This window comes from Styela clava, chromosome 9 (genome assembly GCF_964204865.1).
Source record: "Styela clava chromosome 9, kaStyClav1.hap1.2, whole genome shotgun sequence".
Lineage (NCBI taxonomy): Eukaryota > Metazoa > Chordata > Ascidiacea > Stolidobranchia > Styelidae > Styela > Styela clava.
The window spans coordinates 10,503,532-10,526,366 of NC_135258.1; the positions used below are offsets into that span (position 1 = coordinate 10,503,532).

At 32.9% G+C, this 22,835-nt stretch overlaps 1 protein-coding gene across 5 annotated transcripts in view; it reads left to right on the top strand.

Moving 5' to 3' along the window:
* Positions 1-298: 298 nt before the first annotated feature.
* Positions 299-22,835, top strand: part of LOC120339619 (agrin-like) — a 47,167-nt gene continuing 24,630 nt past the window's right edge. For 3 of the 5 annotated variants that reach the window (XM_078116295.1, XM_078116296.1, XM_078116297.1), the window contains exons 1-7: positions 300-755; positions 2,650-2,787; positions 3,169-3,289; positions 17,038-17,073; positions 17,742-17,972; positions 19,775-19,882; positions 21,824-22,048. In XM_078116295.1, the coding sequence (XP_077972421.1) occupies positions 483-755; positions 2,650-2,787; positions 3,169-3,289; positions 17,038-17,073; positions 17,742-17,972; positions 19,775-19,882; positions 21,824-22,048 (1,132 nt within the window). In that variant the 5' untranslated portion in view covers positions 300-482. Of the gene's footprint in view, positions 756-2,649; positions 2,788-3,168; positions 3,290-17,037; positions 17,074-17,741; positions 17,973-19,774; positions 19,883-21,823; positions 22,049-22,835 lie in introns of all 5 variants that reach the window. The other 2 variants (XM_078116294.1, XM_039407784.2) reach the window with 2 other exon arrangements.

The following is a 22,835-nucleotide window of genomic DNA, read 5'->3' on the forward strand; positions in this document are numbered from 1 at the left end:
CCTATTGGATACATTGGAAGTGTCAAATTTATATTTACGGGAGATACAAATTCCATGGTTTTTTGTAAGATTGTTTATTACCTCGTAAATTTCCTGTTGGATTTTTATCACCTATCGACGACCCGCACACCTAACAACGTTATTTTCTTGATTGCTTTTTAAATGCGCAATTTGTGATTTTTTTCAGGATTTGCCCCAGGCTGCTTGATTGTTGCAGCCGTTTTGTAATTTTAATAACCGCCTTAGTATCCGACCCCGTTTAAGACCGTCAAAATTCCATTGTATCAAAAGTGTATTATAATAACAATTTATATTTTAGCAAATTCTTAATTAGGATTTTAAATAGTACTCTTAGTCGCAAATCAGACGAGAACACACGGATGAGGAGGTTTTGATAGTTTCAAAAATATTTTTGATTCTGACGAAAAGGGAAATATTGCAGCACGACGTTCCTCGAAGCGCTTCAACAACAAAGACTATAAATGTCCATTGAAATTCAAAAACGTTTCACAATGTCGCGTAATCGATATACATCAAAATCGTTATTTCTTGTAATATGCCTGGGACTCTTATTTTGGTTTGATATTACGGATGGAAGAAGAATAAAAAGATCCGTTATGATGGGAATGAACGATAACATTCAATGTATATCTGGAACAATAACTGAAAGGAATAGTTCGACGTCTATAATACTCACTGGGACCGTAATAGAATGCGATAAAATGAGACCAGATAAATATAACTGCCGTATACAGGTAAGTTGAATTGGTTTGTATAATGTTATTCCGTTTGTTCAAAAGCAAAATCACAACATTTAAACATATCTGTCTGCAAACTTAGTAAGAACGTATTTATAACACTACGACATTCAGTATTTTGGTACTTCAGTGAAAAGTAACTTTCTCATACAATAGGCAAACTTCAGAAAAAAAAATTAAAAAACACTGAATTGTTTAGAAACAGACATTTGCACAATATATCATTAATATAATAACGGCCATATGTGACCCAGGCTTAGTTTATGTACATGAGTGTGGCTCGCATAAACGAAATCGGAGAAACTTTAACGTAGCGTAGAATATATTTGAACTTGGAATATTGAATCGATTTTTAACATAATCTTGAAAATTTGATTTTTCATCACATATGATATTGATGGATTATGCGCTTCAAATTATGTCAGCTATTTAGAAATAAATTGGTTACATATTGGTGTATAAAATTCTAATTACTTATAATCGATTTCCTAATCAAATGAGATTCGATTTAAACCACCCGTCGAAAATTGACTTGTTTACAAGTAAGAACAATTGGGTGCGAGTATTTCCTGATCTTAAACAGGTGTATTTCACAATGCTTAATTCTCGTTCACATTGAAAAATAAAAAATTGTCAGTCAAACAGTTTTTAAGTCGGGTAATTGTAAAAAACAAGGTGCAATCACAATCAATTCTAAATATCACAAACGACTGTTATTTCCGACGGTACAACGGAGTCCGATATTCATCTTGCCGGTTTACATAAAAAATCAAATCATTCTAGCGATCATATTAAAATTGGAACGATTCTCTACTTGCAATTTTCTATTTTATGCCCAAAATTTTGAAAATTGTGGCTGAGTTTAGAATGTTATCTAGTTTGAACGCCTATTACAAAATCAATTGTTCACCACTTTCATCTTTGAGACATTTTTATCTTCACTTAGATTGTTCTAGAAAACTAACTATACCCGACGTAGAGGCGTAAAAAGGTGCAACAGACATCGATGCAAAACATTTGATAAAACGTTGTTGAAATTGGTCACATATTACTAATGGGTTTGTCACCCACTACGATGGTGCACGACAAATAACTTTCTCAACGCTACCAGTTTCACCCTTCGTAGATCGGAATTTTCTTTAAAATACGCTGGAACTTATATCTATTATAAAAAATTAATAAATTATAAACCAAAATAATTACAAGCAAATAATCTATATGATGCAGTGGTGGCCAACCTGCTTTTGACCGCGATCGACTAAAATCTTCAAAATAGCTCGCGATCGACTAAAATCTTCAAAATAGCTCGCGATCGACTGATCGGTAATAACAAAAATGTATGAATACTGAATACGCAGATAACCGCACACATGCATATAAAAATTCCACCGCTGCCAATAAGCTCGGCTCTGCGGGCGCATTCTCAATGAAATTGCCACAAAATTTGCATTTTTTATATTCCATTCAATTCATTGATTTGATTATATATTTGTACCCGGAGTAAATGTTTTATCATTTATTTTAAATTTATTCAAATCATACAATTCAGATTTAGGGTCTGTCTAATTCTTAGTCGTGAGTGTTTTCGATTCCTCCAAACAAAAAGTCAACACATGATATTCTGCAAGTTCATTTCTAAAACTTGGCAGTAGTGAAACTTGCACTTGTTACGTAATAATATGCTCCGTCGGGCTTGTTGATACCGAATTACTGCATATGTATATCGTATTTTGCGCATGTACACTACTATATTCTTCATGTTTTAAAACACACAACAGGCGTAGCATGAAACCGATTCAAGGAAATTTTCTGGCCCATGTTATTTGAGCGATCGACGTGTTGGCCACCCCTGATCAGTATAGCGTGTTATAATCGCCCTTCTTTTTTTCAGGTTTGGCGATTTATGAAAGGAAGAAAAATTGCCGGAGAACTTGTGAAAATACACGAAGAAAAGATTATGAAAACCACTTATACAAAATCATATGTGGAAATATTTGGATTGGGGAATCCTGCGTTTTGCGATTCTGAAGTAATTCTTATTATACAATTTCCTACATCATGTTGACTAGAGATAAACCCTGTTTAAAAGTAGTATTTCTAACAAATATATGCTTGACTGCCAAAAACTTTATATTACCTAATATAAAATATGTGACTGTAACAAAAATGAATGAACGCCGTGAACGTGATAAACATATATTGACTTGTGTCATGTCAACCTCGCTTAAAACTTTTATTTTATTGACTGAATGATATTAAAAAAATATAGGATCAATAGTGATTAAATGTCATCAAAAAAAGTAATCGACGCTGAGATTTTTCAGGCATTGCTTGTAAGACAAAATTTGTCCAGTCAGGTGCTAATTTATGTGTGATTCTGTGAACAATTCAAATTCAATTTTTATTCCAGGTCAAAGAGGACAAAACAAAAATATTCTTTCTGAATCGTGTTGATGATCGTCTTGTATTGGCAGCCTCACTTCTTCATATTACTTTGAAGAACTTAGAAAACACCGAAAATGTCATAAAAGGTGAGTGGAATGTTTCGATACTATTTACATTTCTCTGTGGTGTAAATATTAACGACAGAATCGATGTTATAAATTTCTCGTGACACTGTTGCAAAAATAGTGAACGTATGTCGTAATAAAGTTTACGAATATCACTGGGCCATGGAAAAACCAAAAGCCATAAGAAAAACTCAAGATTGTGAAGTAAAAATTTGAATTATCGTTTCCAAGTCGAAATCAGTCGAATAATTTCAAAGCTTCGTATAAAGTTAGTAGATGAAATGAATGACAGAGCTGAATACACAGTTCCAACGTGTTAGATTTCTGAAACAAAAAATGCGAATATTCTTCTTTGTTGGAGACACAAAAGTGCATTCTGCTGTTCTTGTGTAATTTCAAGTGGTAATCAGTTGATTTGACAGCAGTTTGGATTGATTTAATTTATTCGACATACAAAATTGCAAAAACGCGGGAATTCGGGTTTCGGTGTGCTTACTTTGATCCTAGAGTTTTGCGACCCAAACTTCATATACGGTGTTGCTCAAACATTCATTTTAAACTAAACACACTTTGAGTAAGGGCCAAGTGTGATTTACGCACAAACTTTACGACTTCCTTTGTTTTAATATAATTTAATTTGTTATCAAGTGAAATTCACACACCAATTATTTCTAACAAATTGTTTTGACACCGGGTCGACAATTTGCCGAAGGTAAATAAGCAACGTTCTTTTCTGTTGCAAGGCGTTGCGCGATGTGTCTGGACAGTGCGACTGTTGTATAGATTAAATTTCACCTCAATTTAACTTCATGGGCACATTGTCGGCGTTTTAGGGCGGGACTTCATTATTAAATCTTTATATTATGATATTGAAAGAATTGTGAAAATGCGGGTCGTGAACCTATATGGATTTGTTCAATGTATCATATGCTATGAAAAAAACTATGTAAATTATTCCAGATTTAATGGTATTTTTATGCTCTCCATACCTTGTTTGTTATTTGGGTTTATCGTATATAAATACCATGACTCGGCATTAATCTGCAAAAAATATCTATAAAGTATATATCTGTCATTATATATATACAGTTTGTGTGAACAGTTATTTGCCCTCGATTTCCCAGAAAAGCCGTTACGTTTTACAACATTTGCAAAGCATACCTTGTTCGTAAAAGAAATGCCGCTCAAAAGTTTAAAACCTCTGTATCTTGAAAGGCTGCCGGCGCACGAGCGGGCAACAAAAGGTCTGACGACGAAGTTTCTCTCCTACAATAACTACGCTCGTTCGCCTCATCGGCGTCGTCGCCACAAGAAATCTGGTTTCCGGTATTACAGGCGCTTATAATATGCTCAGTTATGGTTGTCATAGATGACAAGGCTACGGGCGGATATACGATTCAAGCCAATTCGGCAACGTGCTTAGTCTTTCCACGCCAATTTGACGAAAGATATCTCACGCTGTGTGGCACTTACGATCATCGCTTTGTCACTTTCATTGCTTCAAATACAACTAGTTAGGCAATAGTTGAAAATCTTACCAGTTTGATTTCAACCAAGTTGGAATGACCAATTGAGACATCTCAGTCATGATAATACCGAGTCTACTAAACTAAATACGATATAAAATTTCTGATCAGTGACCGCATAACACCCTGCTATAAAATCGAGAACAAAAATATTTGAGTTAGTCTTTGCAAACAGATAGGGCATGCCGGCACACCTGTGGAACATTTTTGCGCTGCCGCATATTTTCGTTATGCTAAATAGGCGCCGAGTTTGCCTGTCTGGGAATGAATTTTTCGTGCGCTATAGTACATCGTAAATTTTAGTAGATCAACCTGAATTTGCTACAAAATTTTTCTATGTTCTAACTCGAAAATTCTGATCACACGCTTGTTTTAGACATCTCGAAAAATGTTGATGAACGCCGCAGAAGCATCACCGACAACATCAACATATTTTGGATGCGTTGTACCGTTTCTGTTTTATTTAATTCGTGTAAGCGTCGCTCTTGATCGAAACTTCGATTGCAGAGTTAAAGCATGCGCCAAAACTCGACTTCATAAACAAAACAGCAATGTTTTTGCGATCCATAACCTAGTATTTAGCGGTACTACCTATTGTATTAATTGGTAAAAACCGATGTCCTAATAGTTCGGTCGGTCACCGTGTTCCGAAAAAACGTTTGGGCTGATAAGTATGCGTTATCTTCGCAGCGGATTAATTATCTCACTTGAACTTTGAACCTTCAGCACACCTTCACTGGTAACATTGTGTTGAATGCTCGCTACTTTATAATTTAATTCTAACACGCTTTGGGTGAGTGTGATCTCAACTCTAATTATTGGGTAAATGAGATGAAGCATTTTACTTTCACCGAACTGTTTATTTATGTCCATCCGGAGAGGGGTATGACTTGCCGCGTAAGAACCGTCAAGTCACATTTTGTCAGCAGATTAATCTAATATAGCGAAAATCAATTGTACAAATAATCTTACAGAAGTATATTTAAGTAGGGATAATGTCATCCCTTGTATAACTAACACCTGTGACAGTTCCTGTGTCAGGTTACACAACTTCGTCATCGCGTGGACAAATGATTTGCTTAAACATGTGACGTAATTATAAGGATAATAATTTCAAAGTTTGTTCTTATATCCGACTGTGTCCGTACATCCGTCCGACGTACCGACTATTATTACAGTTCTCACTTTGCCAAAAGAGAACACACCCGAAATGTTTTTGATCCATTTAGCTCTCATAACCGGACGACATAGTTTATTTTTCCTGTTGAAGGGAAGGGATGAGTTTATACGGACGAAATATTGTTATGATTTTCATGGTTTGAAATTTATCAGAGGATACTCAATGACCACTGTCAATTGGTACTTGATATGATTGATGGTAAATTACTATAACTTACAAAGATAGTTATTGGTGAAAAGGCCTTCCATAAATTCCGCGTTGACGTCGGGAAGACCATCCGCCTGACCGACTTCTCGAACCTTTTGTTTGTGGTATGTCCTATAGCCTATATTTTAAAAAGAAATTGAAATCCAAGTTGTTTTCGTTGCATTGTCAAATTTTCAAAGCGATTGAATATTTGAAATTACGTGGGTACACGGCATCTGATACATACATCTGATAAGATCCATTACAATTTAAAATTCATCTGTTATTCGAGTCAGAAACGTTACATTAATAGATTTTTTTAAACTTTATCCACCTTTTCTTTGAATAAATTTTATACCAAACCATAATATCTTGAAAAGGGAAACATTTAATTTGAATAATTTTTTGTTCATAATATATCAGATTCTGTTGCTGGTTTTAAATTTCTAATTGGGACAATAATTGAAGAATCCTATGTGTGGTTAAAACTCTAGACTACCTGTAGCGAGGAAACTCTTCCATTTTCAGATTCGCAAACAAATGATGTATACGTTTTTCCTTGCCACAATTCACCGAAATATATCAAGTATCACATTAGTACCTTCAAATGTAATTGAAGACTTCAGAAAAAGGGTTTTTTCGCGACTTTTCGCTGTATTTGTTGAATCATATTTCCAGAGTAATCTAGTTTAAATTCGTGTGGTATTCACCCATCATACATTACCTACGTTACAGGAATTATGAAGAGAATTGTGGTTTTAAAGGGAAAATATCAAACTATTACCCAACAGTATTTCCTGAAGTTTTATATATAGGAGAAACAACTTTTTTATCACTTTCTCATATTTATCTTTTCATTTCTAGTCACCGTTAAATTTATTTTTAGCATACAGAGGAATTGATTGGCCGATACGAGGGCGAAGCTGGCATTGTTATAATTGAACTAATGCTGCTTTCTCACTATAAGAATTTGTATTAGAGGTTCTTAAACCCTAAATTTTATGTGGTAGAAAATACCGACATTCCTTCTATGCCTATTCATTGTTTGTCGACATATTCAAACACGGAGTCGCTTAATTCTATGCAAACTTGACTCGAGGTGATATACGACACGATTTTGTAGTTGTGGTAAATGATTGGAATTCTGTTTTGAATATGAGTATAACAAACAGTAAATTTAATTCGCACAAAACACTTTTTTAATTTTTTATCGTCATTAGGTATGAATTATAAATTCTATTTGAAATGGGATTAGTTTCGGTTGATTCCACGATGTCCGATTCGAAGTGGTAACAAAGTGGCGATTTAAATTTAATGAGTCAAAACCAAACATAGGAATTAGTTAATAACTGTGTAATTGTTATTCGACGCAGAAATATTTTACAAGACAATTTAATTGATTTGATCATTAGAATGAGAAATGTACATCTCGCTCGCTATTAAGACTGGCCCAACAATATTTTAATTATAGGTTAGTGAAACTTGCAATGCGATTTTGGCTGCTATGAGGTAATATTCAATTTGAGAATTCAGTGATAAGAATGGCAATCTTTGAGGCAAAATCCTTGAAATTTCTAAACGCAATTTCATCCTTGTAATATATCTTATGTCTAAAAATACGAACATCATCGCGAATGATTTTCTACTTATTTTGGCTGTGTAAAAAAACGACACGAGTGGCTAACTGACGTAATGCGCCCAGCCAAATAGTGTATGAATAATTATGAACATGATTCGATCGAACTTTTTTAAAATTTGTCGTTTTATGCATTTTCAGTCGAATTTTTTGACATCTGGTATCGTGAATGATGTTTTGCACATTTACATCAGTGATTCATGATAGGTGAAACATTACCACGTATAAAATGTACACATTTACAATATCCAGTGGTTTAACATTCATTTAGAAGAAATTGACAATTTGCGGTCGCTCTCGTTTTACTATTGCGACATCAGACGCCGCACACTTTAAATTTTGATTGACTGTCCCTTGAGCATTATTAGGGCGGCACTTTTACTTGTAGATTTGACTGCATACTGTTTTACAGTATGTCGCAAAAATTGAATCCGAAGTGAATGATCGTATCACTTTCAACTCTTGAAATAACCCATTGTTTATCTTGTTTCAAAGCTTCTCGAATCGCTCTATCAAGCCGTCTATTTGTACTTTGATTGTTTGATAAAAAGTGAGTCCTCTCTTTGAAAAGAAAGACTTTTTTTATAATAATTTCGACTTTATTAGTGATCTGAATGGATTTCACTCTAATTTAGTTTAGTAAAATTTGGCTTAAACCTCAATTTCACTGCGGAAAATAGATTTTTACAATAAAACCATGATTTTGTTGATTTTTCAATTTATTTAAGTAAGTATTCAGGGTAATAATAATTTTACATTTCTCGCCAGCAGTTTAGTCGGATTTATAACGTTGGCGAGTAGACTATATTTTTACACAAGGATTCACGCTTTGTCACATTAATCCTATTCATGTTCTTTAATCCGAAATGAGTTGTTTTAAATCCGACCAATGTTCGCATACTTTACCTTTTGTTTATCTTGTCATAAAAGCTTATTGCTAGAATGTACTGCGCTTAGCCTTACCAATACAAACGGCGCGCCTTATTCAGCAAATAAGCGACGGCAACGGCTGTAGCGGCTTTGATATGAGGTACCATATCGCTACTATAGGCTATATTATCAGTTGTTACACAACACAGCCCAGCGGAGCTATCCCTTGATCGGATCTGCGTGCGCAGCTGCTCAAGTTGGCTGCCCATCTATCGCCTATTGGTTTCTGAACTAATAATATCGCAAAGTAAATGAATAAATGTGGCTTATGTTGGTCAGAAAGGACAATTTAAAACATCGTACCCAGCAAACATTATCTCTTTTGTCACGTTTGGTGAGTATGAGAGGGCGAACCAACGTGATTTTTCTTTTGACCATTGGATAAAAGTGTTTTAATATCCGATATTTGCAAATTTACTTAAAACGGTCATACCTGTGTTCTTTTTACATAACTTTATACCGAAAAATATTTTTTTTACAATTCGTTTCTACTCACCTATAAAACTCTATATGTATTGGAAATTTCAAGTTCAAGTATTTCGCAATATAACACAGTACTGTATTAATATATAGTCCAACTGCAGTAATTTCGATTTTAGATTACCATTTTCACTGTATTGAATAGTTGGGGTTGCGTGGCTTGAACGTGCTTATGTAATTGACTTTGCTATAAGAACGATCTTTGTATTTCTATGTGGCCTCTATGCAACCTCCGCTCAACGTTCAATAGATATTGTTTTTAGGTAATTTTCAATTCAAAAAATAAATTCAAATCAAATCGATTGGTACAAAGTAATCCAGACAAACACAAAAACAGTTCAATAAGCTAATGGCTTCATTTCAAATTGAAATATGACGTCATTGGGTAAAAATCGTTTGGTGGATCGGTGACAAACTGATTTTTTATGCTATCGTTCGCTGTTAGTCACTAAGTCCGATAAACAGTATGGCAGAGATCTTCGCCAAAGCCATGGATAAGCGGACATTTGTGCTGTCAACTGTTTTATTTTATTCTGCATCGACCATTTAATTGCCTTCCTATCTGATCGTATCGTATTCCTGGAACAATATGTTAATTATTTCAACGTAATTCTTTGAGTAAATCTTTTATACATGAAAAGGATTTCACAGTCTCTGTTTGCATCAGTCAGGCCGGTATAAATTTAATTAAACTCAGTAGTCTCACTAATCCAATCAATTAATTATCTTCAAAGGAGATTTGCGGTTAATTAGTTATCTGTTATCGAGACTGTTCTGATTTTGGATACTGAACGTCCCGTTTTACAGAACTTGAGTGTGCGATAGATCGATATTGGGATTTCACGAAACTTCCCATAAATCTGAACAGTATTACTTAGTTTTAGCCTACAATGGCCACTAAAAAGTGAACCATCTGAATCTAGCTTATTGTCGATCATATTTGGCCAGCGTTGATTGATTTTATTAATTTATTATCTCTTACTCAAATTTACGAGAATCGATGTCAATTGAATCACTTAACTCAATATGGATTTTGTCTTGCTCTTTACCGGCTTAACTAATTTTTGAAAAACACATATCGATCAAGTTAACAAGTTGGTCAAATTAAATGGTTCATGTCCCTAAGCTATATCACTGAATATTTCTTCAGTGAAATATTATCATTTGTCGAAATTAACTGTAAAATCGTGCATTTCATTGTGATTTTTCGGTCTATAATTTGGTAAAAATTTGTCTCAAATGAAAACACAGTATTATTCTTATTCATATGCCTTATTATTCTTAGAGCACAAATCATTTTCATCTTCAGCAAAGAGAAGTCGTTGATAATTACGTTTATCTTCTTCGCATCGCCGTTGGTATTTTTACCACTTTTTACCTCTATGACATAATAATCACACATTTTTCACGCTTCCTAAAATGCCAACATAAAAAACCTCAGATGTGCATAGGATGTCACCGAATTGAATTAGTATATCCGATCGAGCAAGGACGGTCCGTAATCTTTTTAATATAAAAGTACACATTAACCACTAACCGACCAAACAATTGCCCTTTTCTCTGATTTCAAGATTTTTAACACAGATAAATATCTCAAAATAATAAATAATGCTTTTTGATTCCGTTTCTTCGCGGTTATTATTTGTTATCTTTTTCTCGAGACGGAAAAGGGTGTTACACTGTCTGTCTATTTCAGATAATCACAGACCAGGTGATGCATTCTAGTATTAGAAAAAAAGTGGGTCAGGATAAACACACAACCTAATATTTTGCGATAATCAATTAAAATGTTAAAGATTTACTGACGACTCCACGCCAAAATAATTTTGATCGAATGTTTGAAGTCCGGAACTGCTTAGTGTCTGAATGTCCTCATATCAAGCGTGAAAACAGCGTGACTATTCATAGCCATGCTGAAAATTCATGTCACGGTGATAACTTATAACAAATATCGAATTGGGAAAATTACATTTATACATAAAACTCCGAAAAAAAACTTCCATTTCCACGACCAATTATTTAAATGTATTCTTTTCTTTTTCTTTTATATTAAATGTTATATGCCTGTACAGTTATGTTTATAGATGTAAATCTGTATGTCATATCTGATGCGATAAAATAATGGACAAGAGCAAAGTAGTTCATAATATTCACTATCGTTATATGTGTATTTATTTACCACCGATCAACAATCGTTACACACTGGTTGATTGTTTTCAGATAATAGTGTTCTTTATCTATCGTCGTTCAAAATTTAATCAAAAGTATACAATCAATATTACGAGTGTCGTCTTCCGTTTAATCTTGTGATTGGCTTCTGTAATGTTGACTTCATTTTCCGATAAATTTGTGTGGGCGATCTTTGAGTGGTATGATAAAAAACTACTGTGAAGGGACGATGCAAAACATCTATTTCGATTTCAAGTGTCCACATTTAAGGGCAGTTTTTATATATTTTTTTTTAAAATTATCATATATATAAATTGAATTTTTGTGAATTCCTTAAAATTTTGGAACAATTTATAAAACACTAAACTATACAAGATAAATAAATATGTATAATTTGGCCAAGCCGAGTTTTTGGTTACGGTTATCTAACCGCAGAAATCCCGGTAATTTTCATGAAATACGTTTATTATAGGTTAGGTTTACGTTTTATTATATTCTGCCGGATGTAACATTTTTGTATTCGACAACAGTCATTGGTATTTTAACAATCCTTAGTCCGTGCTGCACCCTCACACAGTCCACACGTCGTAATATTATCATTTTTTCCTGAATATTGTCGCTCGGAATGGTCGATGGGACAAATCCAGCTGTGTATGCCGGCGTCAAACATCTATGTCAGAGAACCAATAAAAATAAGTTATCTACAAACTTACTTGACTGTATATGATCAATGGGATGATGTCCATATCTAGGGTGTCGAAAGATGACGATACTATCGGATATCAAGTAACAGCCGAGGGCTTTGTGGCTTTGTGATACGTCGAACAGCAGACGACACAGATCTCCACTTTATCATACTTTTATTTACGTTGCAGCCTCTCCTTGGCGGATTTATTTACGTGAGCGATGATGTATGCTCATCGAGTTATATATACAAACATTTTTAAATGAATATTGTCGTTAAAACAATTGTACCGTCTTTGCGGAAAACTAGATCATATAGATATAAACAACAAAATATTATGTATTCGCTATGAACACGCAAAATTAATCCAAAACACATTCGTATCGTACTCTATTTCAGTTCTTTTTGAGCTCGAGATATTTGAGACTTGGCGTCTGCTGCTATTATTAGAACAAATGGGCTTCATAATAAAATGAGATTAATTAACCACTAATGAACGCTTATCAGATACGGATATCAGTAGGTTAAAATGGTTATTACATAGTTCTGGTCTGTTCAGAGAAATCAGATTTGGATAAAATGCACCAGCCATCTGAGGCTGATTTATAGCATGTAAAATGAATTGCATTTCAACACTACTCTTACAACTCACTAGTTAGTTTGGCAGTAGAAGTGTTCGTTTCAGATACATATATTATATCGCGAAGGTAATATTTTCACATAACGTTTATCTTTAATGGAAATATCTATTACCTAAAATTGTCGTTGCTCTTTTATGTCCTCGTTAGGGATCGCTTGTTTTTCATAAGTTATAGCGAGATAGGAAACCAAAATAGTCGTTCAATTCGTATAAAAATATTCTCTTAGATGTTACCTGCCCAATGCATCACAAAGAAAGCGTTGATCGATTCCCGTCTACCTTTGTCGAGGTTAATGGATAATAATAATACAAAATTTCATTTTGAAGGACGTATTGTTTTTTTTTTTCAGTTACTGTGGTTACCTAAATCGTTGGAAAAAGTGCAGAAACCGGATTGTCCGTCTAAAATGGTGCCCGGGGTCAAATTAGCACGTAGTATGTCAGTGACCCATCCCTTATTCAATGTGGGCGCAACCACATAGTGGAAATCAGATCTGTATCTTGGATAACAAAGTTCTCTAGTCACCAAATGATACATGCTTGCAGCCATTGTTTTAGTTCGGCTCGACTTCAATGTGGTGATACAGCTACGAAATATCATTAGTAATTAATTGTGTATAGATCGCACATGTAGTTTGGCTGAATATTGCAAACGGCCACTACCCTCCCATTTTTCGAACTTCGCGGTCCATCGAAGGACTGGAATGTTGGTTGCCGACCGACCGTTTTGTGTGCGTACTTCGATGCCACGCCATGCGAAGTGAAGTGAAAAGACAACTGAGGCAGACTGAAATATTTCAACTTCCCAAAACTCACGTTCCGCTTTGTTTTGGAATTCCAATATGGTTCCGTCTTTGCTAATCATTTAGTTTATAATTTGAATTTAATCATTTTGCCTCGAAAACGGTGACGTGTTCCACTATTTTGGGTGATTTGATATTGAACCTTTACAATTCCCTGTCGGTGAAATACGTAAAAAATCAGATACAAATTAAAAAAATTTTCTTTTAAAATAGCGCTCAGGTACATTCTACTAAAAATAGTTTATGTGGTCGTCTCACATCGCGAATCACTAAATATGATATTTGCATGAAACTTGACCCTTTCAATGAAATATGTTCACCAGGCGCAATGCCAATTTGTGATTTTTATTTTTCTCAGTAACAAGTATGTTCATACGAATTAAGAGTACCTTTAAACATATACCATCCTCTCCCAGGAATGTTTAACTATTGACTTTGAAGTTCAATGGGTCCGAATTGTTTTGAGTACTTTAGCCCATGGTTTTTGCACTGTCGACATATCGGCGTGGAGAAATGTCAAAATAACATTGCTCATTTTACGCCTGCACGAGAGGTTTGCAACGCCATATGAGTTCTCAAAATGAAATTGTTAAGCGAGAAATACCCTTGCGGTCACAAATAACGCTAATAACATTCGACCTAATGTAATTTTTATATTAAAAATTAACCGAAATGAATAAATTCAGTAGTGTTTCTAAAATAAGCTATATTGAGTGATGGATTTGTTGATGTTCTTAGGTTGTAGTTTGACAAAAACTCAGTTATGTTTGGAATAAAACATCTAACAGTTGACACACATATTTTTGACAAAGATATACCACCAGTCTCTTATTTTGTCACTAATCCTCATACCATTCTTATTTGATCAAACATGGTCGCAAAATATAATTCTCCCTACCTATGCTACATAGTTTGTAGGATTATGACTTGTTCAATTGAATTAAGCTGAAGTCTTTGTGAGTGCTTCAAGGCGCGGTAAATGGTTGAACATGTAATTTTGTTTAATTAAGAAAACTCCGTCTCTTTGATAGTTCAACTTATAGAACTACACAGTTCGTTTCTTGGGCCAAACCTCAACCAAGTCTAAAATATTTAGTAGAATAAGCCTTGCCTGGTTTAACAAGCATCAAGGTTTATTACTATCATAATAATCGTATGAAATATGAAAGTAATATATGATAAGTGAATTATTAATGAGACTTGTGTTGTGGTGTAATGACATCACTGTTTAAATTGGCACTTTCGTCCATCATTTGTGACATAATATGTTTGAATACACACCTGAATGGGGTTCATTAATAATAATTTTGAAGTAATTGTGGTTTGCTTGACTAAATTGTTTTCGAATGAATTTTGGTTGAATGAAGTCATATAGTGAGGTATTGGTTAAAACGGCAAATACGAAAAATATTTAATAATAATGTTTTTATCTCCAAAAGAGGAATGGTTTGTTTTTCCATTTCAAAAATGTTCATAGCATGAATAAATATAGAAGATCATTTTTTTTCAAGAAACAAAGACGATACTAATACAAATTCTAAATGAGACAAACATGCAACTGCTTTAAACAATGACTAATATATTGCATGGGAGAAAACATTTAAGTGTTATATGAATAGTATCTTGCACTTTTTCCTGACATATGATATTGGTACTATGAGCTTTTGAACTTTGGAATAATAATTGTTATTATTTTACATGCCATCCCATTAAACTATGAATAGGAACCAAATAATAGTAGTTAATAAGGACTCTTTTTGAATCAACTGATTAGGAAAAAAAAGTTCATTCAAATTCATAATTTTTGTATGGAATTTATTCTGAGCAAGAACCTTAAACAGCAATTTATTGTTTTGTCCAGAATTAACTTTAAATGCAAATATTATCATAATATACAGTAATTTTTTTTTTGATGTGAATTTTGCGATTCATCATTTTAAAAAGATTCAATAAATTAACTAATCAAAGTCATTTATTATTTGTAACATTATAAATTCTAACATGATATAATCCCTAATATCAGTCATATATTATAAATGATTTTAAACTCCAATTAAACGCTCCATTTCCTGAGATTATGAACTGGATTATAACTATTTGCATGTTTGATCCCTTGAACATGAACTCAGGTGGGGTAATAACAGTATTCATTGAAGTTTTTTCGATTTTCTTAAAATGCTGTGTTTCTAGTAAACAGTATAAGCTGCACAAACCTCTGTTCTGTCTGACTGGATCAATTTTTGAGATATGTTTTGCAATTTTGCTTCGTTATACTCAAAACCATGTCTTTAGCTCAATTTTTGGATTACCTTAATCTCCTAGTTTTGGATTTTTGCTACAACGTAATAGGGCAATTGGTAACATTTAACAAATGTTATATAAATCTATGATAAATTTGAAAGATTTTGTGTATGGATAAATTAGATATGTGTTAAAGTTGATATAAAAATATGCCTGTATTTCACAGAGCATTTTTTAAAATCATGGGACTTTGAAACATTTTTTATAAATAGGTGGTGTAGGGGGCGGGGCGCATGCATGAGAAATATAAAAGTATATTGGTTGAAGTAATTCGCAAATTTTTAATGAAATAAATGGTGGTGAACACTTTTTATAAGAATGCCTATGATTCAAATGCCAGACATAAAAATGTACATACACTTTGGAATCAGTGGTTAACAATTTTCCATGATCGATTCAAATGAGTATATTATTCATTGACATTAGATTCATAATGACACTAGATTTTGTCTGAAGTGGAAATTTGTCAGCATTTGTTGTCTGTTAAAATTCGATAGTAGCACAATATCCAACCACTTCAAAAGACATTCTCATTGAAACTGATATATTGACAAAAGCATGGCGTTTTCATGTCTTGAACATTTTCACAAGCACTATTCATGTCTTAGTATTTGTATTCTTATGGATTAGGTTTCCTTCTTTTTGACGACAGTCGACTAAATGGTGTAATTAAGCAGGGGGCAGTCAATTCCCAGGTCACTTTGTGGTGTAATCAATCCAAAGCAGTAACAGGATACTAAACTCAGTTGAGACTCTATCACCAGACAATTTTCTGTCTTGATACTCAATGTTCTGATGTTTACATAAGAATTTTCACCACATAGTATTTTAAAATCTATAAGGTTGTGAATATTTTCAAGTAAAAAAGCACTTTTCAATTACAAAAAAATAATTCTATTAATCATAGTTACCGGTATGTTAAAAACACAAAACCTGAAATGATATTTATATGATTAAAATGCCATTCAATAATAATGTGCCGAAACTCTCATATATATATATATAAAATAGTATAAATTAATAATATCTGCTCCTATTTGCATTGAAAATCCATTGGTAACATTGTTCACATTTCTTTACATATCAGATTATTTAGAGTGAAGCCCTCACCTTAAGTGATTTAAACTACTGATATATAAAATTGTAAAAAAAACAACTGATATGATGTTATATGTTTTAATTGATTTAAGAAATACTTAATCAATGTCATAATTTATATTTCATTTGTTACAGGAATGAAAATTGAGGAGGAACCTAAAAAGAAACAAGGTGAGGGAAACAATTATGTTCAGTCTACTGATACAGAATATTAAACATTCTTCTCTTTGTGAACATTGTGGTGACTCAAGGTTGACCTGTCTGATAAGGTCAGCCAAGATAAGCAAAAAGCTGATAATATAATACAATTGTAAACATAAAAGTTATTTCAAATGGTGTAATGCTCTAAGCAGGGTTATAAACAATTTTTCATGAATAGAAAACTTTTGTATACACTGGCGTTCTCTTATAGTGTAACAAAGTCAAAGTAAATGTTTGGTTGAATGAATAACAATATGTTATCATTCATATTCATTTGATATATTGTTTGACATATTTTTTTTAATATTTTAGCATTTGACATGTAGCTGTAAGGCCGTGAAATTAATCAGTAAAATAATCTATCCATTTATTTGCATTAATTTGGAATTACACCTCATTCCTTGACATTTACACAATAACATTTATCAATGCCGAAATAATAGTTTTTCTAGTCATGTTATGAATATATCTCATATTGAGAATCTTTCATTACACTGTAATTTGATTTTAGAATTTAAAATGTTTTGCACGATAAATTTTTACGAAAATTCAGTTCAACTTGAGCCAGGAAGTGTCTACTTGTGTTGTGTATTCATATTACAATTATGTGCAATATAACACTTATTGTTTTATTTCAGACCCGTGTCTCATGGTTTTGTGTGGCTTCGAAGCAAAATGTGAAGCTTCAGCAAATGGAACTGCCACCTGTGTTTGTCCTAAAGTTACTTGTGGCAAGTCGCCAGACTCTTCGGATATCTTTGCTCCAGTTTGTGGATCAGATGGAGTTACTTACTCCAGTGAATGCAGACTGAAAGCATCTGAATGTTGGTCACAGCGAAGAATTAGAATTGTTTCACGAAGACCTTGCAGTAAGTTCTTTTTCAACCAATGCCAAATAAGAAACCAGGAATTTTTCTGTTTAATTGAAGTTATGTGAATAGTGGTCCTTAATTACAAGTTCATTTCAAACTGTTAACATAAATTTACTATGCATCTGTGTAGTTCCTTATTTTTCTGAACTTTTGTAATGGTTTGGTAAGACCACCCACCATGATATTATTAGCAGCCATGGATCAACCCGATCAACCACATTGAGAAAAATACGTTTATAGTCATACACTATCTACAATGTAAAGATTTAATTTATAAAGGTTTGTTTGAGTTCTATGTCCCTTGGGTTAATTTTTGTGAAAAAAACAAAAAAGTGTTTGTGATACACCTTCCCCCTGCAATTTGATATGTCGGCATGGTGAGTGATACTGATTTGTAACGTGGTTTATGGTTTAAACAAAAAGGTTTTGTTCTCAAATGTTTGAGAATAACAACAGTATCTTTCAGATATTGTGTATCGTGCAACTTTTCAGGGATATTGAGTGGTATAATTGTTATAAATAACATTTTCTTCCACTTAGCAAACAATCGCCGAGCATGGTCCAGTCAACTTGGTTTAAAAACATATTTCTATCCCCCTGGGCCACCATACCAGCATTTCTGTTATGAGTTTGTTTTTGTGGCTTTAAGGGGAAACACGCTAATTGATGATTGCGTGCCAGTTGTCAATTCATTTATTTATATACCGATATCTGGTCACTAAGTGATGAACGAATGTCAAAGTTTACTTTTGTTATATTTGTTATTTCAAATTATTTTCTCTTGGATTACTAATATTTACACCTTAATTGATTGTTTTCATATCAGAATCAACAAATTATTTTGACATTCTCGAATGTTTTTATTTGCAAGAAATCATTTATAAACAATTTCCTAATGACTAATTTCTTCCTTTATGATGTTGTTTTTGATACCAATGAATTCATTCTCTCCATAATAAATCAATGCTGTTTAAATAAACTGACATGTACAAGACTAAAAACTCAATTCCTTGTGAATTTTACTTGAACATATAAAATAAATTTCATTTGTATATGTATTATTACTAAACTTTGAGTCGAATGGTCCATATTATTCCATACACTCATGTAAGGCGTCTTTTCCAATTCTTGTGCAGGGTGTGAGAATCCCTCAATTCCGGAAAATGATCTTAGCTTGTAGATTTAATTTGACAAAGTTGTGGATTGATTCCTGTTATTTATGACTCTTCCACCCTAAGCAAACATTATTCTATACCATGGAATTTTATCTTGTCTGCTTCAACCAATCAATCAAAGTTTGAACTCAGTTTCTCGCAGTTGCTGACTTTGATTTAGATCAATGTCAATATTTATTTATACTTAATTTTAGTTACCTAGTTCTCAATCATCAGAACACTTAAAACTCAACTTATTCCATATTTGATTTATTAATTTTTAATCCTTGTGAATTAAGTTTCCGTAATTCCTGATTGGATTTCAATTCATAAATCATTGTTTTTACTGAGAATTTAGTTTATAACCAGACAAAATTATGTATCATAATTTCATCATCATAGATTGTAGCACCTCATTTGGTTGCCAGCCAAAGTCAAGTATGTGGATACTCAATACCCTATATCCCAATAATTTCAGCTTGTAAACTATATTGAAATTATTGGACAATTTATCGAACTTTATTCTCCATAATTATTTCAAGTAGCTTGTTGATGATGTAGTATTTTAAAGGGCTAAGAAATCATCATGCAAAACCTAAGTTTTCACATCAGACATTTTACTTTACTACTTACCACCTTCAACAGCTGAGTGTGAAAGCGCAGGCAGAAACTCTCCTGCTTGTAAAAATCATCCTCGTACTGGCACAATTGAAAGGAGGCTGGAAACTACCGCTTCCCAACCAACAACAACATGTATGGGTTGATTGCTTGTGTCATGTTCCGTTGAGTGTGCTTGATTCGATGTTAGTAGTTGTGTTTTAGTGTTGTTTTGTTTGGAATCATTCATCTTAGACAACCAGTTTGTAGATTTACTTTTTTAGTAGGCTAATTTTAGAACTTCAGTAAAAACGTTCAGTAGAATATTGATGTTTATGGTATTAAAGTGGTTTACTGAATCTAATTGATCAGTTGATAAAAGGTAGATTAGTTATTCATCTTTCTTATCTTTTGTATAAATTCTGCAAGGTAAAATCTTATCTCGTCAATTACTTATTATTCATGTTCATCTATCAACCTATATTTATTCTTGAGGCAGCATTCATTGTATGTTTATCTGTTCATTGAAACTTTCTTTAAATTCTATTTCGTCACATTCATCTTGTTAAAAGTCTTGCATCCATGATAGTTTGCATGATATGGTTTCATATGTAGATGTCTTGATTTTTTTCAATGTTTGATTTTGTTGTGATAGCTTAACTCTATGTTGTATTCCTACTTCGAAAAGTTAGTTGAGCTTGTTTTAATGTAGTTAGTGTCAGCTTTATATAGCAAAGGAAAGTATATAACAGTTAATGACAAGGAGCATTTTTGCCTTTGTCAATAATTTTTTAATGAAATCACTATATAAACATGATAAATGAGATATCCGGTAACCAGTGTTAAGTTTAAAGTTTACAACATATTCTTGATGAAAAGAATTGTGAAGTTGACCAATTTGGTTTTGGAATTTGATACTATAAATAAATTCCAAATATTTCAAATACTTGTAAGTGTATCAATAACAAAAAATGAAAATCCTATTATAATATGCGATCCATTTGTTAGAATAGGGTTCATTATAAAAGCTTATTGTAAATTACTGGTACATATCATATTTTTTTCTACTGTAAAATAAATTTTAGTTTGTTTATGCTGGTCTGAGCCTAACCTCATTATCCTAACTACACTTTGAGTTCACTTTAGTTAGCCTTATTTTCTTTATGGTCAGGTAGACTGATGAACAATATTGAATGTTAAATACTGGAAACAAAAACAGTAGAAATATTTTTGCAATCTTTCTGCCCTTTTGAGCTCATAATCTGGTAATTTAGTCAGAATAAATGAGTAAATTATGATCGACATCGTAAAAACTCAAAATTTTGGTTCCGCTATGCAGTTCGGCACCAAGTGGCTTCTGCAAAAAGGTTATATTTGTGTAGTCGTGTTCAAATACTTGTATATAACAAAGAGTAAAATTTTTCTTTATACACAATCTATTCACCATGTTTATTTAATCTTAATATAATATGATAGAGACTGGCTATGACGTACTGGATGTTGCAGCTTTGCAAGTACCCTTGTTTTTTGTAGACTCATTGTTCGCTTTACTAAATCTATTTTGTTGTTACTTATTGTGTAACTTGTGAGTTTGCCTAAATCTGTTTGCGTTTGTCTATGAGTTCTGCTTTGATGCTTGCTTTGTGTAAATATGAGTAATATAACATCTCGTGCATCGTGCCCATTTAATTGGTTTAGTGTAATTTTCTTTGCTTATCTTTTAAATGTGGACTTCTGTTTTTGTTAATACTAATGTTGTGGTTCGTCATGTTTTTTTTTGAAAAATAATGTATACTATATATAATATGTAGCTTATTGCATTAGTGCGATAGTATATATATATATATATTGTATCATGAACCAATTTTCTCTTTTCAAAATAACTCATCGATATAAGATTTTGCTAAATTAACATATTATTTCGATAACATTTATAGTTCAATATAATCACGATCACACACAAGCAATGTCATAAAAATATTCACCTGTAACTATGATGTTTACTTTTTGAGATAGAAATTGGATAATCACTATTATGACCTGATGTTCAGTGATAGCCGAATTCTATTATTAATTTTCCTATTTTTATGTTTTCAGCTCCAGTACAGGAAACCGATCCATGCAAAGGTGTCATCTGTGGTAATATGGCAAAATGTGTTGTAGTGGATGGTATGGGAAAATGCCAATGCCATTCTTGTGACAATGCAATGACCAAGCCAGTATGTGGTTCTGACCAAAAATCTTACCGCTCAGAATGTGACTTGAGACGGGCTGCATGCGAACATTCCCAGAGTCTAAAAGTCCTCAGACGAGCACCATGTGGTAAGTTTTAGATAATTTGACAACCTACATGACTTTAGTCAATTGGAATTTTATGCCAGTGCAATTTCTTGTAATTTTAAACCAATATTGTTGTGATTTCTCATCGATAACATTCAACATCATTGTCATATCTCAATGATTTGCCCAAATTTCATTGTCAAGTTCAGCACCTGAAATTATAGACACTGTGTAAAACAATTATTTATTTTGCTTTATATGATTCTGTTGTTTGATTTGAGTGATACATTAATAAAATTCAATGCCTTAGGAACAGTATTTTTGGTTAGTGTTTGCATGCCCACATCTTATTCTGCTTTTTTCTAATATTTGCCTAAATGAAATTATCTTTATTTATCACCGGATGAAATAAAATTGGACTAAATTTGCTGAGGAGGTGTTTGCAATCATTTTGAATCTTTAACTTTATTATGTCAGTATGAAATTATTTTGTTATTGGTGCTTATAGAATTGGTAGTGTTCAAATTTTCAATCGAATGGTTGAATGAAAATAAATAATTCCCACACAGTTATATTAGGACAAATTACAAGGAGTTGGGTGGGTTTGCTCCAAGATAAGAATCATTTCCGGTGTATGTACCATGATATCCCATTAAGAGTCATAATCACAATAAATTAGTAATTTGCACTTGAGGGCTCTTGACTTTCCTTTTGTTTGCAAGATGTCTGCATCGTATCTCAAAATATGTTTGATAATACACTTTAAGAGTTAGTGGTATAGTCTGTTATGTTGCACATTATCTTTTTCGCAATTCCAAGATGCTTGAAG